The sequence below is a fragment of the Morchella sextelata genome (genome assembly GCF_020137385.1).
Source record: "Morchella sextelata strain SCLS chromosome Unknown scls_6, whole genome shotgun sequence".
NCBI classification, from domain to species: Eukaryota; Fungi; Ascomycota; class Pezizomycetes; order Pezizales; family Morchellaceae; genus Morchella; species Morchella sextelata.
The window spans coordinates 275,657-301,827 of NW_025408621.1; the positions used below are offsets into that span (position 1 = coordinate 275,657).

Sequence of the window (26,171 nt, forward strand, 5' to 3'; positions counted from 1 at the left end):
GGGTGTAGTCTAAGGATATCAACAACGATAACTAGAGCTCTACAAACTCCAGGGAAGAAGATGGAGAGGAGGCAAGAGGAATACACACTCTGAAAAAACTCGGAACGGACACGTAAACAGCAGCAAAACCGCTGTCTCTCTCTCTCTCTCGCAGGTCCCTGCCTGATCCAGGAGGGCAAATCCCGAATCTCAGACACACAGTGCAGCAGACGTTGAGCTGTTGGGACCAGCCCCAGTGTGTGGTCGAACTTGGCATTTCACACAAGCTTATCTCGGCCAGTGTGGCGGGAATCCGGGGGAGGAGAAAAGCCACACTGAACCCTGTCAAGGATAGCATCCCATTTTTTTTTTGCAGGTTCAGACATATGCTATCACCCGCTGTGCCTTTTCCTGTTCTGGGTGCCGGTCTGGTGAGTGCTTGAGGCGTACATCTGAGTGGTTGAGATGGATTGAAATGATTATCTTCACAACTAAATATGTAATAGTGACCAAGTAATGTAGTATTCAACTGCAAGTACCTAACTGTGTGCGCAACTCAACCATGAAACATCGACTGAGCTCCACTGAGCTACCGTGGTCCCTCGGACTGAGCTAGCGGGAGCTTCGTAGTTCGAACCGAAACAACGCCCTTCTACGTGGTTCTTAAAACATACCCCGATTCCCCCTTAGACATAAAACACCACACATTTACCTGTAGGGATAAACAGCTCCCCTCACACCGAGACCTCCGTTCCAGCCACAAAATTTATTTTTCAAGGCACCCCATTTACATTGCGGCCTAGGCTTTGGCATCTCTATGCAAATACCCGTCTAAGCATTTCTCAAGAAACCCTCCCTTGACAACCGTCTTCTCTTCACCATAGAAAACCTACAGTCAAACGGCCAGTGTAGGACCTTTAAAAAGTCTACCCGCTGCTAATTATCTCACCCAACTACCCTCTTATCCATCCGCTACCATCCTAAAACACATCCTCAACAGCCTAAATGGAGCAGAACACTAAGATGAACTACTCCGGCAACAACCCCCTTAAACGCCGCTGCACTGCTTCACAGCATCCAGATGCTGCTGCAAGATACTGCAAGAGTGCTCCAGCACCGGGGTGGATGCTCCAGTCTGGAGCCATCTCTCCAACCTCTTCAACTGCTCCTACCTCTCCGTCTGCCTCTGAGGCTGCTACTACGGATACCGAGATGGAGGATGTTGAGATGGGAGGTGCTTCTAAATCTCACGAGAAGGCTGGGAGTCATCGTGGAGATGTTCAGGAAAATGTGGGAGTTTACCGTGAAGATATTCACGAGGAGGTTGGTGTTTATCGTGGAGATATGGCCCGCAAGAGGTTCAATGCTGCCGCGGTGGTTCCAGAGTTGCTCGTTAGGCACAGGGTATTTAAGGGTGGGAAGCCAATCGCGGAGGAGGCAACTGCTTGTTAAAGTTGTGATTCAATGGCTTCGGCTTAGCTGGACTGTTCATAGTTGGGTATTCGTGTGGTAAATAGTACGTTATGTACTATTGGACATAAAGGAGGAATGGGATTGGAGTTATCTGATTTGGGTAAGGAGTAATGGTTGATAGCTCATGATTCATGGTTCCCATATTCCATAAACGCCTGATTTTTTTTCCTTCGCAGTAATAAATGGCTAGCTATGCATCATAGTTACAACAAGTAATATAAAACAATTAGTAGGAGCAAAGCAAGAGAATAGAAAAGAACCTCTATAAAAGTAAAAAGCCACCCATTTTAAGCTTTCTAAAAGACTAACTCCTCCACTTCGAACCCGCACTCTTCACATGTGCGTATTTCCTCACCACTGGGTTTCGTCACCGCAGTACCCCACACATGCTCATGCTTCGATCCCGCATTCTTGCGCCAACTTTCGACCCTAGTCTTCTTTTTCAGCTCTCTAAGCTTACCCCTAAACTTATCATCCTTCCTCTTCTTCCTTTCCTCAGTTCTCTTCTCGAATTCCTTATCCAGGGCCTCCAACCCACCCCACTTCTTGATCGCATGCGCCTCAACCTGGTATCGTAAATACAGCATCATGTTATTCCACGTACTCCTATGCGGATTTGGCTTCTCTAAATGCGGCAGCAACTCTTCATCCCGTAGCTCTGGATCCGTGAGAAGATAGTCCTCCCTCGCTTCCGTCTTCGTCAGCAGACTATACTTCTCCGGCTTAGCGTCTTTACACTTCGTACACACACGGCACCCGAAAACCTCCAGCCACTTCCAATCGATCTCCGGACTCTCGCACTCATAGCACTTCTGCACCTCCTCGCTGTTCTGCAGCGAGCTAATGGCGGGCTCATACGCGCCCGCCTTCTCCTTCTGCAGTTTGGCGCGCAGCTGGTGCGCCGACCACTGCTCGAGCGTCATATGTGCGGGCTTATTTTGGAGATCGAGAGCGGCGAGGGCAGAGTGTGGGTCGTCTTCGGTACTCAGAAATCCACCCTTGGTGTCGGTCATCCGCGAGAAGTCATAGTCGATGTAGTCGCGGCGGGCGAACTTGCGGGCAGGCTTGATGGCGTCAGGGCCTGTTGTGGCGCCTGTGGCGGTGTCACGGACATTAGAGCTCTCGGCGTAGGAGCGCTTTTGGGCAGTAGTGCTGCGAGTACTACGGGGTATTGTGGGGGGCGGTGGTGCTTTTTCCGCGGCGGCTTTTTCGGCGGCGAGACGGTCTTCTCGGATGGCTTTGGCTTTAAGGCGGTTGGTTTCCTGGATCGGTGTTAGGGTGAGTGCTGAGAATGAAAGGTCTTAAGAAGACCTACTATTCGTCGTTTTGCTTCGGGGGTTAGTGGTGGCCTTTGTGTTTCTGGCATTGTTGTACCCTGGGGGTCCTGATGAAGAGGAGGAGGAGGCGTAGAAGGCATTATTTAGTTATTATTACAGGCGAGTGATATCTTTTCTATGTCGTGGACGAGTGAGGACGTCTGTAGCAGTGAACGAGTGAGGTCGTATCCCAACGTATTCAAGTATCGAGTGAGGTTGGTCGTATGCCGTCCTGTGATCGAGTGAAGTTGTATGGTGGAGCGCAAGTACTCCAAGCCCAGTCACAGTCATTTCCAGGGAAGACGCGCCCAAGCAACCACTTTACACGCCCCAGCGCACCGCGTCTGCTGCTTACTAAACGCCAGCGCTGACAAATGAGCCCTGCCAGAGACCCTCGTTTCCCTCGTGACTCACAAACGACCAAAAACCCCAACCAACCAAACCAACCAACCGAACTGCGGAAAACCCATCCGTTCACCTCTTACCTCTCACACACCTCGCACCTCGCATCCCCCCCCCCCCGGGTAAGCGAGGCACGGGCATGGAGTAACTGTCTTTCCGGGATCGAGGGATCGAGAGGGGGCCTGGCTTTTGTTTGAGTTCCTGTTGGGAGTTGGGAGAGAGGCGTGAGAGTAGGTGGGCTATGCTATGCCTTCTCAAAGGCTTGGGAACTTTGTAGGTAGATACAGCTCCGAGCTAGGCCGGCCGGTACCTATGCCTTGTTTACTTTTTGTTTTACTTTGTCTCCGTGAGGACCCCTTTGCTGCTACCTAGATAAGCTACGGAGAGATAAGCATTGCTTGTTGGACGAGCATGAGGGCCTTGCTTTGCCTTTGATTGTGCAGCTCTATGTAAGTTTCTCGGGGATTAAATTTTTTTCTTTCGTTCTTTCGGACGAGAGAGAGGGTGATATAGATAGCTGGGAATAAAAAAAAAAAAATTTAAAAAACGGTGTGGTATGACGCGGGTGTGCAGCAGTTAGGTACGTACATACGGTCTGCGAATGGTATGACATGAATGAGGGTCATGACCGTAAAGTGAGTATATGCAGCACAAGCAAAGGCAGGAAGTTGCAGGTGCAGAATTAACTGATTGATACCCACAGTATCTACCGCAAAGTACCCCTAGTGTTCTTTCCAGCGGTGCGCAGAAAGGGTAAAAAGCACCAAGGCCACTCACTTGCTTGTAGGGTTGAAGCTTTATTAGATCAATAGATAGAGCACCCATGGCCTATGGATGTACAAGGCCACGCAATGGGCATGTCTGCTGCCGTGATTGCGAAGGAAACAAAACAATTTGCTGGGGATCGATGAAAGGGAATCAATTGAAGAACGCGGAGAAGAAGCAGAAGGGTGGGGCATGAGCCTTCTTCTGTTCTGCTTATGAAGACGACATCGGCTTGTTGCAGGAGGAGGCTGCTGCTGCTGCTGCTGGGCGTTCTGCTGTTACTTTATTTTCTTGTTTGGAGGTGCTGGATTATTAGTTAGTGGTGCTACTGCTACTGCTACTGAACACATCCGGATACGGCTTATCCGCATTATTGTAACCACGCGGATAACCTCAGTGGGTTTGTTATTGGGGTGAGGAAGAGAAATAGGAAGAGGGGGGGGGGGGGGGGGGGGGTGTAAGGCAATGAAGAGGGGCACATATGGATATAGAAAGTATGAGGAGAAAAGTACATACACTGCACATATGAGTACTTGTAGTAATAGTAGTCTTTTGAAGCACTACCGATATCGATATCTTATTAATAGTAGATTGTAATTATGGCGTGAGAAGGCCATCATCTAACGGGGGGGTCTATTTAACAACATCTTCATCTTCTGCTGCTGTCGTGCTACCATTATTAATATCGCGATATACTCAGCCTACTACGATCTCTTCTCTTCTCGGCCGCTGCCTCAGTCTTCCCACAGGACAGTAGCTATAGGTAGTAGGTTATCAGGTACATGTGTAGTAATTGTGGTAGAGCCAGTTGCAAGTGGATGTGCCATAGACATATGTAGATTAGCTGTATGTAGGTGTATGCCCTTGCTCACTTAATTCGACATGGTCGTCGCATTGCATCACACATCATCCCGCCGCCTGTCTGCGAACACCGAACGCAGAAAAAGAACAACGCAGCCCTTCGCAACAACCTCATCCACATCCATCCATCCATCCATCATCTTTTCCCTCCGGATCCCTTCAATCGCTGACATTTGTGTTAAGCCTGTGGACCAGGTGCTTGCCGTGAATCGAAGAGCGAACGAACGTCTCTAAACGCCCCTCCTCTACGCTATCGGTATTTCCGCCTGGAACTTACATACGCATACACCAGCCCACCACCTCAATACCACCGCAACCCCCCAACCCCTCCACAAAAAAAAAAACTAATAAAATAATATCGGAGCCTTGTCTTGGGAGAGAGAAGTTGTTACATATTTCTCCACCTTGAAGAACAAGAGAATTTCCTCCCCAGCACAGGGAACAGGGAGGGAGAGGAACAAGATCACGGAGGAGAAAGAAAGAAAAAAAAACAGATATCAAATAAAATCTTTTCTATTCAACTTACATAGCAAGACTTGAGGGAGAAGCTAGGGAGAGATAAAGCACGCATAAAGGACGCTTTTTTCCCTATACGTCCGTCCGTTCGCTTCACCCGCTCTGCTCTCTCTTCTCTCCCGTTTCCACGCAGCTTCTTCTTCATCTTGTACACCATCTTCGTGCTCCTCTACGCAATCTCCACCCCCCCCCCCCCCCCCCCACAAGGCAGAGGGACTCACAGACATCAGTCGTCTTCCACCCTCACTTCCGTTCACCCCACGTCCGTTCTTACATCACAACCCCCCGTGCTTTTCGCCTCCCGGAATATTCCAAACACGCGCTCAGACCTAACGCTCTAGCGCCCTCCTGCAGCCAGGTTCCCTTTTAGAAAAATGACAACCCCTCCCCAACCCCAAAACCAAACCATCCACACCAGCAGTAACCATCACAACACCAACGGTGGAGGATCTGCCAACGCTCCCACAGCATCCGGTCGCTCTCGCAAGAGACCCGCGCCAGGAACCTCTGCCCCAATCATCTCGCCCATTCCCGCCGTGACCACGACATCGCCTTCTCCGCCGCCCTCGCTTTCCGGCCCTGATATGAGCTACCTAGGCCTACCCCAAACCTCTAGTCCCCGTCTCCCACAGTCCTCACTGCCGCCTGGCCAGAACATCTACCCTACCGTGCCACATATCGTCGAGGCGTATCGTTCACAGCAGCAGGTCCCGGTATCTCCGCAACAGCAGCAGCAGATTGACGCCAACAGCCAGATTGCCCTGATAAACCGCGGTACAAACACGCTTATCCGGATGCCGTACAACACGGGCCCGACGGGAATGCCGCAGATGGGACCATCGGCGGCACAGATGGGAATGATGGGGGTAACTGGACTTGGTCAGGTTATTGGGCCGCCGGGGCAGGTGGGACCGGACGGGATGGATCTGGCGTTTGATAGGGAGCTGCAAATGAGGATTGACAAGATGAGGAAGAAGAGGGCGACCATTCCGCCGTTCGTACAGAAGCTCAGCAGGTACGTGTGAGGTTTTATACTTTTCTTTTCTCTACCGGTGTCGATCCTTCGGACCTATATGCCTTATATCCGAGGGGTTTGCTTTCACCTGATGGTTGGGATTCTGTTGCTTCTGGGGGGTCAATTCGTCCCGACAGCCGATTGGACGATTGTTGCTGATGATCCGGGGGTTGATAGCTTTGTGAACGACCCGAAGACAGACGCACTCATCCGGTGGTCTCCATCCGGAAATTCATTCCTGGTTCTTGACGAGGATGAATTCTCAAAAACCCTTATCCCAGACCTTTTCAAGCACAATAATTACGCTTCCTTTGTTCGACAGCTCAACATGTACGGATTCCACAAGGTCGTTGGTCTGGCAGATGGCTCACTCAAAACATCGGAACAGCGGAGCAAGCCACCGAGCGAGTATGAGAACCCATATTTTAAGCGCGGACAACCGGATCTTATGTGGTTGATCTCAAAGCCAAAGGGGAAAGGAAAGAGGAAACAGCCCAAGAAGAATCACCAGGAGGACTCGGACAACGCGGAAGATCTCAGTGATGGGGACGGGGAATTTGGTGACGGGAACGGAGGAAGAGGATATATCGAGGGCCCCAAGGCGGAGGGCCAGGATGGCGGTGGGAATCATCAGCAAAGTAACGGGGGAGGGAGAAGTACTAGGCCAGATATCGCGGCAGTTATCCAGCAATTAGAGGCAGTGAGAAATCACCAGGCTATGATCTCAGCTGCAATTAATCGTTTAAGAAAGGATCATAACCAGCTTTATGAGCAGAGCGTGGCGTTTCAGACTCTCCATGATCGCCACGAGAACTCAATTAACGCGATACTATCATTTTTGGCTACAGTGTATGATAAGTCTCTTGGTGGCAATATCAATGGCCCATTCAGCACTCTGTTTCAGAACCAAGTTGAGCATTTGCAGCCCCTTCATCAGCAGGGAGTCGGTGCAGTTGTAGGGAATACAGGCGGGGCAATAGTCACCCCAAGGCAGGGCCAAAGAGGCAATGCCAACCAAATGGCACGGCGGCGGCAGCTTCTCCTTGAAAACGGCCCCCAAATTCAAATATCTGAAGAAGAGTCCCCCAAACCCCAAACATCACCCATTATCTCCAAGCCCAACGTTGGCTCCCAGATGAAATCCAACATGGGGTCTCCTGTGATCCAGAATTATCAAACCTACCAGAGCCCCAGCATACAAGAACTCAATGGCCAAGACACCACGACCTCACGAGGGGGCGGCAATACCGACCAGTACCAGAACCACCAGCAAGCACAGTACCCCAACATCTTTTCCCTCCCCGACTCACCCATCGGCCGCCAAACCGCATCTTCGCCCGTCTCGGCACACTCGATGACCCCCCGCCTCTTTGCTCGCCCCTTGGCACAACCGGGATTATCGGCACAGACACTACAAGAGCATAATGCGCAGCTCGCAGCAAAAGCCCGAGAAATTGAGGAGCTCGAGGAGCTTCAAACCGCGCAGACACACCATGTTGACGAACTCATGGACATGATGACCAAGTTTGCGGACACGGACGCGGCAACCAACGGTGGTGCTGGGCACATGAACGGCAACGGAGGCGTCGACAGCGGGGGCACCAACATCGACGAGTTCCTCAACTGGGGACTCAATGGTGATGGGAGCATGGCAAACGGATTTGCGGTCGACGGCGGTGACGGACAATCGGGGCTTGAGGGTGTCGACGACCTGAATGCTCTCTTTTCTTTCAGTGCCAATGGCCCGGATGCCGACGCGTTGAATGTCCTTTCCGGTAATAGGGACAGTGGTGGGCTCGGCGTGGGGAAAGTACTTACAAACCCGAGCACGGTTGTAGCATCCCCGGCAGGGAGCACAGCAAGCCGAGCTAGAGAAGAGATTGATGAAGAAGTTGAGGAGGTGGCACCAAAGAGGAGGAGAATGGGGTAAGTAATACTACTACTAATTACTGGATTTTTTTTTGTGTGTTTTTTTTTTTTTTTTTTTTTAAATACAAAAAAGCGCGATGAATTGGATTTCTGAGAGTATAGGGCTTTCTTGCAGGGAGGGAAATGATGACCTTGATGCAGACGACTCTTTGGTCAATGAGTTGGAGCAACTGCTGGCGGTAGTGCCGAATCCTGGCGACGCTGGTGCTAAGCTGGACGACACAAGGGTGCAAGCGATAGTATGAGGCTACCCTTTTCTCCTTTCTTTATCTTTTTCCTTTTTTTTTTTCTGGTGCGGTTGGGATGTACGAGGCATAAGTACAGGATAAAGGCACATCTATTTGCTGCGGGAATTCACGGAACTCATGAGACTCGTGGATTGGGGAGAAGGCGGGTATATCTTGCTGTGGTATACCATGTCGTGGTGGGTATACATGTCATAGATTAGGGGTTTGGTTTAGTTTGGTTTTGCATGGCTGTCTTCCGGCTATTCTTTCCCCTCTCATTTTCTTTCAAACATGAATTCGAGCGGGTTTTGCAGAGAGACATATGTTCTTTTCTCTTATATATACCTGATATTTCGACCAAGCAAGCTAGCAAGCTGTCGTTTCTTCACGAAGTCATGTCGTTCTTCTATCTATCCCTGGCATACCCTTATGTATGTTTATACCCTCTTTTAGCTACAGACCTCTTTCTCCTCATGCCATATGTATGCCATATCGGACTGTCTTTATAGATGTTGCTGCTATCTGTCTTGTCCTGTCCGGCTATCTGTCTGTCTATGAACCCATATTAGTTTTGCAGCTTTATCTGCATCGATCTATCTCTTCTCTCTTGTACTACTCTCATCTCTTATCTCCTATCTCTACTCTAGGTGTACCTTACCATTTTTTCTTGTATCCCCGTTTTGGGATCTCTAGTTCATTGGCCTCATATTATTATCTACTTTATTGTTACTTTTGGGGGGCCTTTTTCTGTTTTGTTTTTTTCTTTCTCTTTCTCTTTTTTTATCTTCCTGTGCGGGGGTTGGAGGTTTTCTGCTACGTAGGCGGGGTTCTCTTTCATTTTTTTAGTGTGCTTTTTCCTTAAAAACAACCAACAGAGGCGGAGAGATAAGGGAAGCCACATTCCTAGGACAACACCTCCACAGCCTCAACGACGACGGTAGCCCCACCCCCCCCGGAATAAAAGTTTACTACATGACTTACTTGTTTTCTCTATTAAATCTATTTTTATCTCATCTAGTTTTATCCCATCTGGTTTTCTAGGTCATGTTAGGTTATTAGGTCATATTAGGTCATGTTAGGCTCATTATTTTTGGCATTTGTTTTTTTGGTTATGGGTTTTTTTATTTTTATTTTTCTGTATTCGTGGTACACTTAGATTTTTATTCTCTATCATTTTTGTTACAGGTGGTTGAAATAAAGTATTTTGGGCACTTGCATCACAGTTTCTCACTCGTGCTCTTTGAGCCCTGGATGAATGCCTGACCGCCTGACTGCCTGACTGCCTAACTGACTGTAGTGGTGGGGTGAGGTGAGGTTAAGGTTGTGTTGGCAGCTGGGTGGCGGGTGGCGGGTGTGTGACTTGGTGCGATGGTGGTGGTGGTGGTGGTGGTGGTGGTGGTGGTGGGGCGGTGTTGGTGGGTGTGGTGGGGAGTATTGGTCGGGAAAAGCTTATTTTGACAGCGAGCTAGGTGGGCGGGTGAGGTGATGTGATGTGAGGTGAGGTGGTGAGTTTTTTTTTTTTTTTTTTTTTTTAGGACCGGTTGGGTTGATAGGTTTTCTGCTCTGGTAACTAATCGCGGGGGCTTCTTTGTGATGTATGTTCTTTTCGCTAGGTGCCTGCTGATTTAGGGAGGCGTGGTGGTGGTGGTGGTGAGTGGTGCTTCATTATGTCTTGATGAGTTGTGGTTTTGAAAGGTAGAATGCAATGTCGGTTAAACAAATGCAGATCCGTTGAAACTACATGTGGGAACGACTGGTTGGTTGCTAGGTGCTACCGTTGTTGATGGGTAGCGTTATTAATTGCCGGCGCTTGCTCAGTCATGATATATCACTCGGCTGGAATATTATTTCCCTACACACTCTCTCACATTTGATTTGTTTGATTGGCTCGTTCAGTAAGCTCCCGTAATAAAGTGAGTAACATTTGCTATATACGGTGATGATCATCTAAGTACATTATTATTTACCCCTCAACACCAGCTTTTCGATTCTATCCCTATACCATTTGTTGCTTTCCACGGCCAGCAGCTAACTATATAAATATTTTTCTTTGCTTTCCACCACCCACCAAGCTCCAGCACTCAATCAAACAGAAAGGCATTCCTCGCCTTCAAGTTCAACTGCATACTCATGCTCGACACCAACGCCACACACTCCTTCCCCTCAAACCACCCCGTCTGATCCATCCTCGTCTCATTATCCCTCACATACTCGAACGAGAGCCTCCTGCCCAGCCTCACCTCCCCCAGCGGCCCACACGGCCTCACCACCTCCGTCAGACAGTGCGCCAGACTCTCCCACCGCGTGCTCCTCTCAAACCCAATCAAGTTCTGAAACAGCGCCTCCACCTTCGCATCCTCACACACCCTCACACACGTGAACCCCTTCTCCCCCGCCTTCAGCCCCACCAGCGGGTCCTGCGAGCCCCCCGCCTCCGCAGGGACAACACTAATACACACATCCCAATGCCTCTTCCCACACACCCTCGCATGATCCTTCTGCCAGCCGCAGCCCAGGAGGCCATCCAGCCCCCAGAACACGCCCTCACTCACCGGCGCCAGCCGTCTCCCATAAAACCCGTCTGTGGGGCACTGCGGCAAGAATGCGGCAGCGGCGCGGCCATGGTGCGGCGGGGGCCCGGCGGGCGCAACAACCCACTCGCCGATGCCGAGCCAGAACTTGTAGAGGTACTTTCGCTCCTGGGCGGGGACGCGCACGGTGCAGTATGTGCGGCCGTGGTCGCGGCCCGAGGCGCTGTTGCCGATGCGGAGGAGGAGGGTGGCGCCGGTGGGGGGGAGGGTGGTCAGGTGCGACTGGGAGAGGTCCCAGAGGCGTTGGCCGTGCTGGCTTTTGATGGTTAGGCCGTTGGATTCTTGGTTGACGAGGGTTGTGGGCGGGGCGTTGGGGTTGGCGATGAAGTGGAGGGAGAAGGGGGGTGCCATTGTGGCTGGTTTTGGGGGGGGGGGGGGGGGGTGGGTTGGAATTGAGAGGTGGGTTTGAGGACGGAGATGATATGATGGCCCCCGTTGGTAAACGGGATGATGGGCCCGGTGATGAACGGGGTAGGAGAGATGAGAGATGAAAAGGAAGAGATGAGAGGGGAAGTTAGAGGAGAAGGAGAATAGAGGGCTGAGGAGAGTAGACATCCAGCTAACAAGGTTGATAGCTTAGGACCCGCTCTACGCAAGACCCCCAGCTAGCAGTCCGCCCACCCGAGTACAGCTACATGCATACGCCAATCTCGTGAGCCGCAATAGCAATAGCCCGTAGAGCCCCCAGTACTAATGGATGGACATATGAGGATATAATCTATGGCACTAGCATTCCCAATTGGGCGTCTCCAACTAATTTCCATGCGGCTCTATCATGAGACATCACTCGTCCGAGTGATAATATTGGAATATTGGAGTGGTGTTGGCCAATCAGGGAACCCCCCGGCACAACAGGCAAATATTGCCATGGTAACAGAGCTCCCAGATGGATACTTGTGGCATGTGGGATCAGTTTACTCCAAGTCGAGTAGAATTTATTTACTACAGCTCCAGGGTTATTATTAGAGCAGTCAACACCAGCCATTAGTATCAATCCCTCATAAGGAGCTAATTGATGACCAATCCAGCCTTTGCGGGTTGGTCCCCATCAGTACCCCGTTTTTTCCGGCGGTGATGCTGAGAAGGCAGCGAACGCCGCAAAACGATTCCGAGCGACTGGAGCCGGTACTAAACCTTACTTTATTCACAACACGTGTCTTTATTCAAAGTAATAAGATCTTAAGAGCACACGCTATTCCAACGATACATGCCCTGATGGCCAAGCTGGTAAGGCGCAGCACTTGTATGAGATGCTGAGATCCCTGGTTCAAATCCGGGTCAGGGCAAGAAGAAGCTGCGAAGAAGTGGGAGATGCAGCATGAGATCCATTTTTTGGTTCTCGCATTGACTTTTTCAAGATTGAGCGTTCAACGCTCATAATCTACCAAAGAAGTCCTCTCTCTACCGGCGGGACCCCGACTCCTAGCACACTGCAATAGATAAATACAACAACAAAAAGGCCGTTCTGAACAAAACCGAAGCGGCACCGGCATAGAACCAACCCCGAAGTGCCCCCCCAACACCGCCTAAACCCCACCAAAAAAGGAAGCCTCATCTGCTAGAAGAGACCGCCAAAAGACTGAATCAGCCGGGAATCGAACCCGGGTCGGGCGCAAATCATCCAAGAGATGGCAAGCGCCCGTGATACCACTACACCACTGAATCGTGGTTTCCGGAGAAGAATTTGCATTTATGAAAAAAAAAAAAATCGTTACTAGTTAGCGCTGGTTTGGCTGACCAGGGTCTTAGTAGCTGTCTCCGTTAGTACTTCTTGGCGGGGAGGAGACTTGGCGGTGGGATATGCTAGATCGAGTGGTGGTGGGTGTGGGGTTGGTTGTGTTGAAGGATATTGCGGGGAGTCTTGGGGACGATAAAGCTAGAAGAGAAGAAATGGTGTCTTTGTGGTTGTGATGGTTGTGGTGATAGTGGTGGTAGATCTGTTCTTGTAGGCGCTCTGTAGAGCTAGGTCGAGAATGAATAAATGTTTATTACCTGCTATGAAACGAGAGAGAGCAACGGGGTTTCTATTCAGATCATAATCCCGAGCCCTTAACTGGTTGTTGGGCCAAATGTATTGTGAAAATTACTAGCTCTAATCACCGAGTGATATTTTGTGAACTAAGCTTCTCACAAGACCTATGGCGCTGCAACACAGACAGGGGGTTTCAATAAGCACGCAGGCTTTCGGACGAAAGCGCGCTTTTATGTTAAGGCTATCTAACGATAGTTATGATTCGAATCTGCTTTCTATGTTCCCCTAGATAAAACCATCCATTACAACAGATCCGGCCCGTCTTCACATTCCTGAGAAATAAGGTTCACTTGGCACACACTGCACGTCAAAATGTATCCACTCAACCCTCCGTCCACTACTGACACATCCACCACTGCCCACCTCGAAATCCAGATCGGACCAAGACAAAACCTCTACCCTGGCCAGACCCGAAAAGAACCTGTCACTTCTACAAGTAAAGCTTCCAGCCAATCAGCAGAGATGAGTGGGGCCTGTGTTATCAAGTACTACAACTACCCCGGCGTCGGTGTCCGCAACAGGCAGTACCTCAACTACAGCCAAGCCTGCAGGGTCGGCGACAACATCGAGTGCGCCGGTCAAGGTACATACCGACTCCCTTTCTACTATCGAAGATGATCAGACAAATACTAAAGCTCTACTCAACAGGCGGCTGGGACCCGCTCAACGGCAGCATCCCCGCCAGCATCGACGAGCAGATTGACCAAGCCTTCGAGAACGTCGATCTCGCGCTCAAGAAGGCCGGCGGCAAGGGATGGTCCCAGGTCTACAAGATCCGCAGCTACCACGTGGCCATGGATAATGCGTGCTTGGTTGCGATGATCCGGAACTTGCAGAAGTGGTGCCCGAACCATGGGCCGTTGTGGACGTCGTTGGGGGTTGAGAAGCTGGCGGAGGCGAAGATGGTGGTGGAGATTGAGGCGGAGGCGTATGATCCGCGGTAGGTGGATGTGTGTGTGTTTGTTTTGTGTGTATGGGTGTATTGGGGGGCATGGTGCGGTTGGTTCGAGTACATGTAGCTTCACATACGTGTATATGAGAATCTGGTCAGACATGTAACTCAATATACTACATACATATTCCCCACGGAGCTTCGTAGGCCTGGTATGTGCTATGGTAAGTGAAGTTCTGTAAGTCGTACTTGTGTTTAGTATCGCAACACTACGATCCAGGTCAGTATAGCTAAAGCACACCAAATATTCTTTATATGCAAAAATTGAGGTTTATTTAGACCCGGCATGACAAATCAATGTTCCTTTAGACTCCGACATAAAACTGAGGTTTATTTTGGTTCCGGTATCAAATTTTTCAGAAAATCAATGCAGCATGCTCCAGACCATTATGTACGGTAGGGACTGGGTACGAGACTATATATGGTCCACGTGTCGACTGGATTGAACGATCTCAAATACATATACTCTTATATAAGAATACATATCTGGCAAAACCAACGTATCCCCACCACCGTCGGTCCCCGAACCTCATAACCCATTCCAAATCACATCAACCCACCGAAACCAGCAAAATCTCACTCAAAACACAATCACAATGAAGCCAATTCATCTCGCAGTTCTCATATTCTCCCTACTACTCCTAAACTTTGTCAATCTTACCACTGCCAGGAGCATCAACTTCCCCAGATCCACATGGCTAGCAAACATTCTTTACCCCCGTGCGAATGACGGCAACCCAAAGCCCGACACTTTTATCTGCACAACCACCAATAGCTCTCCATTCCAGAACCACGTTCAATTTGGTGCAGAAGAAATGAGAAAGGCTCAGGGCAATCACTGGTGCACACAGGAAAGTCGGGATGGATGTATGGAGCTGATTAACTACGGCACTGCTTTCGTCACTATGTGTGGGGAGTACAGGACTAAACTCAGATGCTATCACCTAGTGGATGCACTCAACGACCTTGTTAGAGCATGTACCAAGGATACTGGTACGATTGGGGGGAAGTTAAGAATATCCGGAAGGGCCGTATTTGATTGGGGATACCTTGAGGTTACAAATAAGTAGTGCGTAACGATACTGTTTCTGGATGAAAGAATTTCTGGGTGAAATCAACTTCTAGCGTACCTAGATTTGGCGTACTAAAAAGAAGTGTACTAATTCGTTATTATTAATGGGGTTTAAGGGGTTTAATGGGGTTTAATATTTTTCGGCGTGTCTAGTAGGCCTTAGGGTTGTTGTTTACATTAATTTAAGATTAAGACTTGGAATTATCTTAGTGTGCAAAGAACGGAGTGGAAGCCACATTATCGAAATCTGTGATAACATAGATGCCATAAATATTTTGAAACTTTAATATCAAGATGTTCAGCCGCCAAGGTAAATTCTTAAACCGTACTATAGGGCTGCGTCCGCGGAATAATATCTATGAATTGAGCACATCTATATACCCCAACCACTCCCCAAGATGTTGTAAAGCCTCTAGAAAGTAATATATTATAGTTAAACCTAGCTATTAAGAAACGTCGAGTAACAAAATGAAATGCTATAATTAGAAAACTTTTTCTAATAAAACCATCGCCCACACAAACTTAATTCGTAATCCATGCACCCAAAGGAAATATAAAATGTGACCATTCATGCCCCGTGCTTCCTCAAAAATTCCTCCACCGACTTGTTAGACCAAAGTGATGCCAAGTAAACTGCAGTTTTTCCGTCCTTATTTTTATTCTGAATATTTGCGCCCTCCTTTAACAAAATTGCAACCACTGACTCATGTCCATATTTTGCGGCCAAATGGAGAGGTGTGTTTCCGGAGTGATTCTTGACATCAATGTTAACGTGGGAGCCCTCTCTAAGAAGCAGTTTTGTCAAAGCTTCGTCCCCATTCTCCGCCGCCACATGGAGTACTGTTGTACCGTGACGGTCTCGAGTCGTAATATCCGCCCCGTTCAGCAGGAGCATCTCCGCTACGGCCTTGAACCTGTACAGCACTACAAGGTGTAGGGGTGTCATTCCACAAGCGTCCTTTAGATTCGGATCAGCCCCCCTCTTCAATAACAATGCGACAACAGCCTCATGTTCGTGCTTTGCGGCAAGGTGAAGAGCTGTGTCGTGGATTTGCGAATCTATCCTAGCGCCGCTGTCCAGTAGAAGCTCAACCAGCTTCACTTTACCAGCTCTAGCTGCCAGATGAAGCGGCGTGTAGCCCAGGAGATCAAGGCGGCCGATATCAGCGCGTTGGCTTTGCAATGTTCCGAATTGTAGGAGCTGTGTATGAGTATCGACACGAGATCTTTTACGCAACAGGAGCTTCGCCGAAACTTCATCGCCCTCCCATGCCGCCAGGTGGAGTATTGTCTGCTGGCTGACATTGACGAGGACCTCTGTACTTGCACCTTTGTCCAACAGTAACCTGAACAGTGCTTTATGCTTGTTTTCGAACGCCCAATGGAGACATGTCCATGTCCTACGCCCCTCAGTAACAACAAGGAATACCCCTTTTTTCAACACCTGCTTGACAATGTCGTCGCTGCATTTTGAGGGGCCCTCAAACATTACTTGGAGCTTCTTATTGAGGGAGTTTGCGCCGTAGGTACAAATATCGTCAATAACGATCTTTGGACCCTTTTCAAGAACCAATCGAACCATCGCTTCGCGTCCAATCGCAGTAGCCCAGAACAACGCCGCTAACGCGCACTTCTTATTCGTAACTGCTGATTTGTGAAGATCTGACATTAACAAATTGGCGAGACGACGGTTGGTTAGAACCAGAGCTCTGAGATCGCTTGGATGGAGCTCCTTTGCGATCGGCAATAGGAGCTCATTCGGTAAATCGAGGAGGGCCATGTTCCAAATATTTGAAGTTCTTCTCAACCGACAGGGATCGATATAATAGAGCTCGAGTCGGAATATCGTCAACAACTGATTTTGTATGTAATTGATTTGTACCCACCTCCTGAGAAGCTTTTGTAGGCTACAATCGTAATGCCTACATATACTAGTAAACACGACATGCCTCGGACCATCCACGTCATCCCGCCCTAACCCTGCCAACAGTCAGCAATCCCCAGCCACACGTACCGGTACTGTATGTATGTAGGAATTTTAATCAACAAAAGAAAACATCAATTTTTAGGCTTTATTAGCCTACCAGTCTAAACAGGGTATTGAAATAAAGGATTTAATTAACCAACGGTAAAACAAAAATTATCAGCTTGTGGCAAGAATGAGATGTTGACAATTATCGGTTACATCCCAGACATCACGCGAGTGACAGCTGATGACTGAAAACGGTGGTGGTAGATACATATATTTACCGGAGCAAGGTATATTAAGGCTCTGTTCGGACGGACGTGGTATTGCATGGATGGTATCATGCTCTGAGATAAAACCAAGTATTCGCCAAGGACAAAAGTGTTCGGATACGAGACAACGGGAAATAAATACCTCCAGAGGTATTTGTTAAAACCATGGTATTTTGTAGCGTATTCATAGTATAAAAACCAATAAATTAGGCCATCCGAACACTCAAATACTACACTGACTTACACACCTTCCTACTCAGGGTGAATACTGGACGCCTTCCCGTAAGCTATAGCGGGCGTTCAATTGCCGGATAGATCAAATTTTGCTGTTCTATCGAATAGAACAGGGGGGTCTATGTGTTTCTTATAGACCCCCCCTAGGGAGGGGGGTCTATTCGATAGATATACTCTATCCATTTTCTATCCGTTGCAATAGAGAGAACACCTTGCTAGCGAAAAATAGTCCCAAAAGATGGCTTAACGATACCCAATTTGTATTAGGCACCGATTATAATCGATTAGATTTCTAGGAAATATATCAATCACCGTATGCTTACGGGAACCTTGTCTATTCGAAAACCATCCTCTATTGCAATAGAACACGTTCAATAGCTTACGGGAAGGCGTCCACTATAGTATTGACGTCCGTCCGAACAGAGCCTAAGCTAAATCTGAGCTCTAAGAATAGAGAGACAACCATTGAATCCGCATTTTGATGTGGCATTCACCACACTTGGTATCGAAATCAATCATACGCAAATTATGGTATCACAAAAAGGGAGCAAGATAATTCAGTTTGGCCTTCCTCTGTTCCTCAAAGGTCAAGTGCCATAACACCTTGTGCACCAAATCTATCGCCTTGATACAGTAAAACACGCGAAAGCGATCCCACACAAGTAGATGCAAGTAAAAAATAGAAGAGAAGGGGAGAAAAAAGAAAGGCGTGTATTCCCAAACGTCACTTTTCACCACCCAACACGCGAGAAGAATTACACACAAAAAAAGGGAAAACACAAGCTCGGCGTACCAAGGACTGAGTAAATCACATATTTTCGAAGGGGGAACAGGATGCGCAGTTGTGAAGATGCTGCTATTCGTTCCGAAGTCATAGTTTGAATCCCTTATTTCCCGACGAATCTCATCAAGACAGTTTCGTGTGATACCTCGCTATAATCGGTTCCTTGAATTTCAGCGTGGATCCCTTGCAGAGACCGGCGGAGAGCTTCCTTGGAGGAAGCGTAGACCATCTTGGACTGTAGGACGACCGAATCAGTATCTGCTAATGAGAAGATGGGGCGTGATCCTATACCCTGACCGGGGCATCATCAGGAGACCAAGTGTAGAAACAGATCTTGTTCCTATGTGAGTACTATCGTTAGCATACAACCCATGGGATATAAATAAAAGGTACGTGTACAGAGGGGGGGAAATAGGACAGCAAATGGAGCCAATAGAGCCGATATTCCATATCGATATATCAATAAAAACACTTGCGTGTGCAACAAGAGGAATTTGGTCTATGTGTGTAGGGATAGTGTATTTACCTCGTTCCTTCACCACCTTCTAAGTCGTACTCAAAGTCGTAGATTGCGTATCGGCACTCGGTTTCCGGAAGATCACCGATGAATGTTTCATAGTCGCACTCGGTCGAGCTCTTCTCGACCTCGATGTTCTTCTTGTCGTCGCTAAGCTTGAAGATGATGTATTTGATCTTCTTCCCGAGCTTAAGTTCCTCGAACGCGGGAACGCATTCCTTGGCAAGGCCAACTCTGGTAAGAAAAGGATGAAAGGTTAGCTCGACACTCATGTTTATCAAGTTCCAGACACAGTATCAAGTTGATTCATGATGAAGATGGGCTTTGTTGAACAGGGATATATTTCAGGGGGAATACCCAGAGCGAGACTACAACAAAGGATGCGTCAGTGAACAGTCTCCAGATTTGAGAGGAGGTTAAGGATGAGTCCAAAGGAAGAATATTACCATAATGACAGAGAGCTTTAAAAGATACGAGGTGATCTAATGAGAAAAGCATTGTGAGCACAAAGCGGGGTCACCACGTCAACGAACGGCGAGCTGGGATGGAAAGGAATAAAAGCAAGCAGCGAGATAGAGCAGGGCGAGACTGTTATTACAGAAGTGGAGAGAGGACAAGACAAACCTAGGTGAGGTAGATGAGGAAGAAGATATGCAACGAGCGGGAAGATGAATGAAGATGAAGCTGGTAGGATGTTTATTGCACCGCAAGGGCTTGTTGATTAGGGGGGTAGAAGGGAATCTTGCTGGAGGGGTGGGATGGGCTTGAGCGGTTGGAGGCTGGAGGGGTTAAGCACGGCAAGCCCTAGCAACCCACTTTCCCTCTTCAACATCAGGCTTAGCCACACATGTTATTACTCTATGACTCGGCTCACAACAAACCCAATGTTGTCGGTCAACAAGAGTAGATAACAATGGGCTTGTCAAATAGTAATCCCGTTCCCCCTCGGGAACTTTGAAAGAAAATATGCCAAGACTTTCCAGATGTTTCTCTTCGACACCCCACAAATTTTTCCCTCCGTCATTATTTCTTCTGCCCCTCCCCCCATTTCACATTTCCTCTGCATCTTTAATCAACCTGCAGTTCGTTTGAGAAGTGTTCTTCATCCAATTCTTTGTGTAGTTCCGCTTAATTTCGTGAATTCACACCACAGAAACCACAATGCAGAGAGCAATGTTCACCGCTACCCGGGCTAAGCCCTCGGCTGCCACTCTGAGGCCCTTCGTCCAGGCCAGAGGATATGCTCACAAGGTTCGTTTTTCTTGTCGACACTATTTGTATCTTCAATTGCATTCTCCACAGGCTTTTCTTGGTTATAGTTGTGAACGATATTATATCGAGTTCCCATAGATATAAAACATTGACTAACTAGTGGCATTACAATGGTTTAGGAACTGAAATTCGGTGTTGAGGGAAGACAATCGCTCCTGGCTGGTGTTGATATGCTTGCAAAGGCTGTTGCAGTTACTCTGGGCCCTAAGGGACGCAATGTCCTCATCGAGTCACCTTACGGAAGCCCAAAAATCACCAAGGGTAAGTTCAAACTCTTTAATTTACTCTAAAGTTGAACGAACTAACCCGATATTTTGTATAGATGGTGTTACTGTCGCAAAGTACGTACAATTCTATCCAGACAGGATACACAAAGTCAATGCTAACCGATCGTAGGGCTATCACTCTCAAGGACAAGTTTGAGAACCTCGGTGCCCGTCTTCTTCAAGATGTTGCCTCAAAGACCAATGAAGTCGCTGGTGATGGTACTACCACTGCCACTGTCCTCGCCCGTGCCATATTCACCGAGACCGTCAAGAACGTCGCTGCCGGATGCAACCCCATGGATCTCCGCCGTGGAACCCAGGCTGCGGTCGAGGCCGTTGTTGAATACCTCCAGAAGAACAAGCGCGATATCACTACTTCTGAGGAGATTGCGCAGGTCGCCACCATCTCTGCAAACGGAGACGTTCATGTTGGAAAGCTTATTGCCAACGCCATGGAGAGGGTTGGGAAGGAGGGTGTTATCACCGTCAAGGAAGGCAAGACCATTGAAGACGAGTTGGAAGTTACCGAGGGCATGAAGTTTGATCGCGGGTTCGTCTCCGCCTACTTCATCACCGACACCAAGTCCCAGAAGGTCGAGTTCGAGAAGCCTCTCATTCTCCTCAGCGAGAAGAAGATTTCCGCTGTTCAGGACATCATCCCCGCTCTTGAGATCTCCACCCAGCTCCGCCGCCCACTTGTCATTATCGCCGAGGACATCGAAGGTGAGGCTCTTGCCGTCTGCATTCTCAACAAGCTCCGTGGCCAGCTCCAAGTTGCCGCCGTCAAGGCCCCTGGCTTCGGTGACAACCGCAAATCCATCCTTGGAGACATCGCTATCTTGACCAACGGAACTGTCTTCACCGATGAGCTCGATGTCAAGCTCGAGAAGCTCACTGCCGACATGCTGGGTTCCACCGGTTCTATTTCAATCACCAAGGAGGACACCATCATCCTGAACGGAGAAGGTTCCAAGGATAAGATTGCTCAGCGCTGCGAGCAGATCCGTGGCGTCATGAACGACGCTACCACCTCCGAGTACGAGAAGGAGAAGCTCCAGGAACGTCTCGCCAAGCTTTCTGGTGGTGTCGCCGTCATCAAGGTCGGTGGTGCCTCTGAGGTTGAAGTTGGTGAAAAGAAGGACCGTATTGTCGATGCTCTTAACGCCACCCGCGCGGCCGTTGAGGAGGGCATTCTGCCCGGTGGTGGTACCGCCCTTTTGAAGGCTTCCAAGAACGCCCTGAACCACCTTAAGCCTGCCAACTTCGACCAGCAGCTCGGTGTTTCAATTATCAAGTCCGCCATCACCAAGCCTGCCCGAACAATCGTGGAGAACGCTGGTGGTGAGGGGTCTGTCGTTGTTGGAAAGCTCACTGAGGAATTTGGCGAGGATTTTAACAAGGGATACGACTCATCCAAGGGCGAATACGTTGACATGATCGGAGCTGGTATTCTTGACCCCTTCAAGGTCGTTAGAACCGCTCTTACCGATGCCTCTGGTGTTGCCTCCCTGCTGGGAACCACTGAGTGCACTATTGTCGATGCTCCTGAGGAGAAGGGCCCCCCTGCCGGTATGGGCGGTGGTATGGGTGGAATGGGTGGCATGGGTGGCATGGGCGGTTTCTAAACTAAATCATTTTCTTCCTGAATTCATCTGCCCCCCAAAAAGTATAATCTGTGCGTGTGTGGAGAGGAATTAATGAATGCGATGTGAAATGATGGGTGTTTAGTCAAGTCTTTCTCTAATTTGTCTTATATTTACTTGTATCTATTTTTACATGGGTTTTTCCGTTTAAGTCGCTCCACTCACTCATTCCCTCATACCTATTCGACATTCTCGGTTTTTTGTTAGCAGAAAAGCATTTGTTTCATTTTGATTTTTGATTTTCTTGTGATCATATTTGTGAATTGTACATACGGAAGGCGTGGGTGGTGAAAGTGGGAAGAGGACTGTTGAAGGATTTCTGTTGCATAGAAAATACTGCCAATACTGTACTACTGCTGAAGTAGTATTGCATTGTACTAGACTCTTTTGGGCTAATTTTCTCAAAGTTAGTGACAAGTGGGTGTCACTGCCAATCATGATGTCAAATTGGAAGTGAGAGCTCGCATAGGAATTTGAAGCAAAAAACCACCACCCGCCCCCCATGTATTATTCCCTATTAATCCAGCAGAGCGCCCCAAAAAGAGAACACCAGCATTTGCCGAAAAAAAGCTATGGATGATATGATACGGCAGCAGCAGAGTATAACGTGAGTGTAGGAGGGAGAAACAGACTAGAGTGGAGACAAGAAAAAAGAACCTAGTGTTACAATTACATTCGCATCGTTTCAGAATCAACACCCGTGTCTTCATCTTCAAGAAAATTTTTGGGCTTTCTAACCCACCAGCAGCCAGCAAAGCCTAATGAAACCGTCAAACATAACTTAGGAAGGAAAAAGAAGAAAAGTAGAAAAAGAAAAAAAAGAGAAGCCCCTTCCAACACCTAACCCGGTTCCCTGTTTGCCCAAATTTTGTTTTATAGCTATTCATTGATTGTAGACCATTCTGGTTATACTCGCGCTTTCTCTCGGCAGATTACAAACCGCAAGCATTCTCACACAATTCAACCTTACAAACCAGTTTTCTCGCCAGCCTTCTTCTTCTTTTCCACCTTCAACAGTAGAGCACGATTGATGTGTGGTAGAACACCCCCGAAGGCGATTGTCGCGCGGATGAGAGTATCGAGCTCTTCGTCTCCACGAATTGCGAGTTGTAAATGGCGTGGGGTTATACGCTTGACCTTCAAATCTTTGGCAGCATTTCCGGCGAGCTCGAGAACTTCGGCAGTGAGATATTCCAGAACCGCAGTGACGTAGACAGCAGCTGTTTTAATTGGTTAGACAACATGTATGATTATGAGATGGAACCAAATGCGATAAAGATTTTATGGGTGGATTGATGGCGGGTGATGGTACCTTTAGCTCCGACGCGCATCTTGTTTTGGGTGTTGTTTTTGAGGAAACGCTTAACACGACCACAAGGGAACTAATAATAGAAAACAACAATTAGTATTCACTTCTTCAATTGATGTTTCGTCTGGCAGTTTGTCTAGCTTGTTTCCTCTAGGCAAGTGCTGTGTCACCATTTCATGCAAAGTTTCGCTTCTTATAAATGAGCTCCGCTCTAATCAACACTGACACATCAAAAGCCATAACGCGTTGGAAATAAAGCTTTCCAATCGCTATATTTTTCATCGAGGGAAAGTTCAAGTCTATCCCAAACAGCGGTGCCAGGTACTGACCACCTAAAACATACCGAACAAGAAAAAAAAATGTTTCTTACCTGCAACCCCGCTTTTGCAGAATGAGAGACCTGCTGTCTAGATGCATCTCCACCTTTAGGCCCGGCCTTGCCCCCATGTGACTTTCCTTTACCACCAGACATCTTTATTCCGTTCGCTTGCGCTGTTGAAACTGGGAGATAATTGTAGATGTATTTTTATTCGTTTGGTGAATTAAACTCTCGTATGTGCGGGGATCGTGGAGTGGTCTGTGGTGGATTTGTTGTGATGAAATGTGGTTGGGACGTGTGTAGTGACGAGATCCGGTCGCAAAAGTAGAAGCGTGGCGGGGGAGAAGGAGAAGAAAGGAATTGTTGCTCTGTTCAAGTCTTGGGCGGTTACCCGGCCGGGAGATAATAACCCATATCAAGCTGTCGAGTCATATATATTAAGGATCCAGCTATTATCAAACGTTATCGTCCAAAGATGTGAGGTGATGTCGCAATCGTCCGTGAGTCATTATGGTGTAAATTATTTTATATAACCTTCTGTGAGTACAATGTCCAGATTGTGATGATTGCCCCACCACCCTGGCTACTAGTTGTAGTCAGCTATATGGTTTATATCCTTCATCAATTTTCAACATACTGCTGATATCGTAATGCAGTACTGGTATCGCTATGGCGCTGCCTGCCATATTCCCCTTCTTTGGTCTGGTTGTAACTTGTGTACTTGGCCAGCCCGTCGAAATTGGTAGTCAAATATAAGAGAAATAGTCCAGACGTAATTCCCTGCGGAGTCGAAAGGAGCCGAAAGGATTGAAGGTAGGTCGTGCTCCACATGATTCTGGAAATCCAAAAACCAAGTATCACCAGGTGAACGGAAGATGCTCATAATCCTCCCGAGACTTGTATCTCCATTTGTGGCCAGCATTGCTCTTTATCTGTGACAAAATGAGGCAGAAACTGCATTCATTTACCTAGTCTCTCTATTAGTTAACGGCCTTTAAATAATTTAAAAGGCTATAGACTAGTAAGAACACTAGGTTCAATGATGGCAATTACCGCGGCCACATATAAGGCTGCCATCATGATATCTACCAAAGAGGGAGATCTAGACTGCGGGTATTTAAGCCCCAAAACGATAATATTTGTTCCAGAGGCAACTTGACCAACCAGATTTCCCTATGGTTCATTATCGCAATATATAAAAGAGTTCTTTCGCTTTCCCTGCGACCTCCCATATATAGCAGGAAGACCCCCGTTATTGTGATCCGGGTATTGCCCCGATTACAATTGGTGCTTGATGGCCAAATCTTCTCCGCGAATGCCTTATTAATGAGGTTGTAAACGCCTGTCCTCCACGTATACAGTGGATTAATATGATTCGCTCCTTGGATATAATTGTCGACAAAGCTTGTAAGGTACTTCGCCACTATGTGGAGGTGCAGCCTCTCCGGAAACAAAGAGCCCTTACTCAAGTACTATGGCCGTACCCTTGTTCGGGAACTAATTGAATAGTACAGTTTGAGAGTTCTAAATCCAAAACTTTGGGATATATGTTCCCCGGGGAAGTGGGTGAGTGAGAGGCGCCGGATGGTGGGGGCAGCAATCAGCAGGACAGCCACGTATCCACCTATATATCTAGGAGCTATCTGGAAGAACTGATGAATGACATACACCCCATAGAACTCATCGGAGCCCCCAATTACAATGTCACATTGGCGTTTGAGGTCCTGAGCGAAGTCCTTGTTAAACCAGTTCATAATGGTAGAGCATGGCATCCACGGTTACATACCTTCAAAGCTAATTAGTCCCTTCCCTGTGGCTCACCACATGGGCATATAAGTTGATCCCATGGTTTGACCGCTCTAGAGGTTTGTCCTTTAAGGAACCGGGCGAAAATGGGAGTATTCTGATCGTCCAGAATAGGTGGAGAAATGTTTCGATGGGTGCAGCCAACACATCGAGCGCCAAGACCTTCCTCTCACACAACATGTAGGGTTAGGGGTATCCACAACCTCCGTTGATGAAGTCCGCGCATGTGGCAATTTTTTAAATAATGTTAAAAATAATGTACATCGATACAGATGTTATTGATCCTTCTTCAATCATAATATTCAGTTTGAAAGTGTGTAGTATCAGCTGATGTTTCTGGTGAGTGGGGTCGAAACGAGTGATCACTTGTGATACGCAGTTGCAAAACTCAAAATGCTACGTATAACTAAAACCTACGTATGTACGTACATGTAGTACAAAAAAGGTTGGGTTTGTTACGGTATTCTAGCTAATGAATTAATACGTACATATAGTTACATACGTATGTATTTGACACGGTATTCTCCTTAAAATACTGATTTAACTCTGTATATACATACATGTATTCTTTACTGAATTCCGTGATCATATGCAATGGTGTTGATTCCACCCCCTTTTTCATGCATGTATTATCCAAAACGATACAATTATAT

The 26,171-nt window shown here is 47.9% G+C and overlaps 11 protein-coding genes across 11 annotated transcripts; 5 read left to right on the forward strand and 6 right to left on the reverse strand.

The window, feature by feature from the left end:
* Positions 1 to 984: 984 nt before the first annotated feature.
* H6S33_011209 (uncharacterized protein) lies at positions 985 to 1,431 on the forward strand (the record flags this gene model as incomplete). The annotated part of the gene is made up of 1 exon (XM_044843093.1): positions 985 to 1,431. The coding sequence occupies one exon, from the start codon at positions 985 to 987 to the stop codon at positions 1,429 to 1,431; it is 447 nt and encodes a 148-aa protein (XP_044695977.1).
* Positions 1,432 to 1,748: 317 nt separating this feature from the next.
* On the reverse strand, positions 1,749 to 2,869 carry H6S33_011210 (uncharacterized protein; the record flags this gene model as incomplete). The annotated part of the gene is made up of 3 exons (XM_044843094.1): positions 1,749 to 2,140; positions 2,198 to 2,714; positions 2,768 to 2,869. The coding sequence occupies 3 exons, from the start codon at positions 2,867 to 2,869 to the stop codon at positions 1,749 to 1,751; spliced, it is 1,011 nt and encodes a 336-aa protein (XP_044695978.1).
* Positions 2,870 to 5,686: 2,817 nt separating this feature from the next.
* On the forward strand, positions 5,687 to 8,501 carry H6S33_011211 (uncharacterized protein; the record flags this gene model as incomplete). Its single annotated transcript, XM_044843095.1, has 3 exons — positions 5,687 to 6,327; positions 6,505 to 8,253; positions 8,372 to 8,501. 3 exons carry the CDS (start codon positions 5,687 to 5,689, stop codon positions 8,499 to 8,501), a joined length of 2,520 nt encoding a protein of 839 aa, XP_044695979.1.
* A 2,063-nt stretch (positions 8,502 to 10,564) lies between these two features.
* Positions 10,565 to 11,425, reverse strand: H6S33_011212 (uncharacterized protein; the record flags this gene model as incomplete). Its single annotated transcript, XM_044843097.1, has 1 exon — positions 10,565 to 11,425. One exon carries the CDS (start codon positions 11,423 to 11,425, stop codon positions 10,565 to 10,567), a length of 861 nt encoding a protein of 286 aa, XP_044695980.1.
* Positions 11,426 to 13,568: 2,143 nt separating this feature from the next.
* On the forward strand, positions 13,569 to 14,050 carry H6S33_011213 (uncharacterized protein; the record flags this gene model as incomplete). Its single annotated transcript, XM_044843098.1, has 2 exons — positions 13,569 to 13,689; positions 13,755 to 14,050. The coding sequence occupies 2 exons, from the start codon at positions 13,569 to 13,571 to the stop codon at positions 14,048 to 14,050; spliced, it is 417 nt and encodes a 138-aa protein (XP_044695981.1).
* Positions 14,051 to 14,654: 604 nt separating this feature from the next.
* Positions 14,655 to 15,128, forward strand: H6S33_011214 (uncharacterized protein; the record flags this gene model as incomplete). Its single annotated transcript, XM_044843099.1, has 1 exon — positions 14,655 to 15,128. One exon carries the CDS (start codon positions 14,655 to 14,657, stop codon positions 15,126 to 15,128), a length of 474 nt encoding a protein of 157 aa, XP_044695982.1.
* Positions 15,129 to 15,698: 570 nt separating this feature from the next.
* On the reverse strand, positions 15,699 to 16,910 carry H6S33_011215 (uncharacterized protein; the record flags this gene model as incomplete). The annotated part of the gene is made up of 1 exon (XM_044843100.1): positions 15,699 to 16,910. One exon carries the CDS (start codon positions 16,908 to 16,910, stop codon positions 15,699 to 15,701), a length of 1,212 nt encoding a protein of 403 aa, XP_044695983.1.
* A 1,579-nt stretch (positions 16,911 to 18,489) lies between these two features.
* On the reverse strand, positions 18,490 to 19,175 carry H6S33_011216 (uncharacterized protein; the record flags this gene model as incomplete). Its single annotated transcript, XM_044843101.1, has 3 exons — positions 18,490 to 18,621; positions 18,678 to 18,726; positions 18,913 to 19,175. The coding sequence occupies 3 exons, from the start codon at positions 19,173 to 19,175 to the stop codon at positions 18,490 to 18,492; spliced, it is 444 nt and encodes a 147-aa protein (XP_044695984.1).
* An 889-nt stretch (positions 19,176 to 20,064) lies between these two features.
* Positions 20,065 to 22,066, forward strand: H6S33_011217 (uncharacterized protein; the record flags this gene model as incomplete). Its single annotated transcript, XM_044843102.1, has 4 exons — positions 20,065 to 20,154; positions 20,295 to 20,436; positions 20,498 to 20,516; positions 20,572 to 22,066. The coding sequence occupies 4 exons, from the start codon at positions 20,065 to 20,067 to the stop codon at positions 22,064 to 22,066; spliced, it is 1,746 nt and encodes a 581-aa protein (XP_044695985.1).
* Positions 22,067 to 23,050: 984 nt separating this feature from the next.
* Positions 23,051 to 23,865, reverse strand: H6S33_011218 (uncharacterized protein; the record flags this gene model as incomplete). The annotated part of the gene is made up of 3 exons (XM_044843103.1): positions 23,051 to 23,304; positions 23,397 to 23,466; positions 23,764 to 23,865. The coding sequence occupies 3 exons, from the start codon at positions 23,863 to 23,865 to the stop codon at positions 23,051 to 23,053; spliced, it is 426 nt and encodes a 141-aa protein (XP_044695986.1).
* Positions 23,866 to 24,237: 372 nt separating this feature from the next.
* H6S33_011219 (uncharacterized protein) lies at positions 24,238 to 25,698 on the reverse strand (the record flags this gene model as incomplete). Its single annotated transcript, XM_044843104.1, has 8 exons — positions 24,238 to 24,298; positions 24,350 to 24,424; positions 24,574 to 24,680; positions 24,766 to 24,819; positions 24,877 to 24,885; positions 25,197 to 25,436; positions 25,499 to 25,506; positions 25,596 to 25,698. The coding sequence occupies 8 exons, from the start codon at positions 25,696 to 25,698 to the stop codon at positions 24,238 to 24,240; spliced, it is 657 nt and encodes a 218-aa protein (XP_044695987.1).
* Between the last annotated feature and the right edge of the window lie 473 nt (positions 25,699 to 26,171).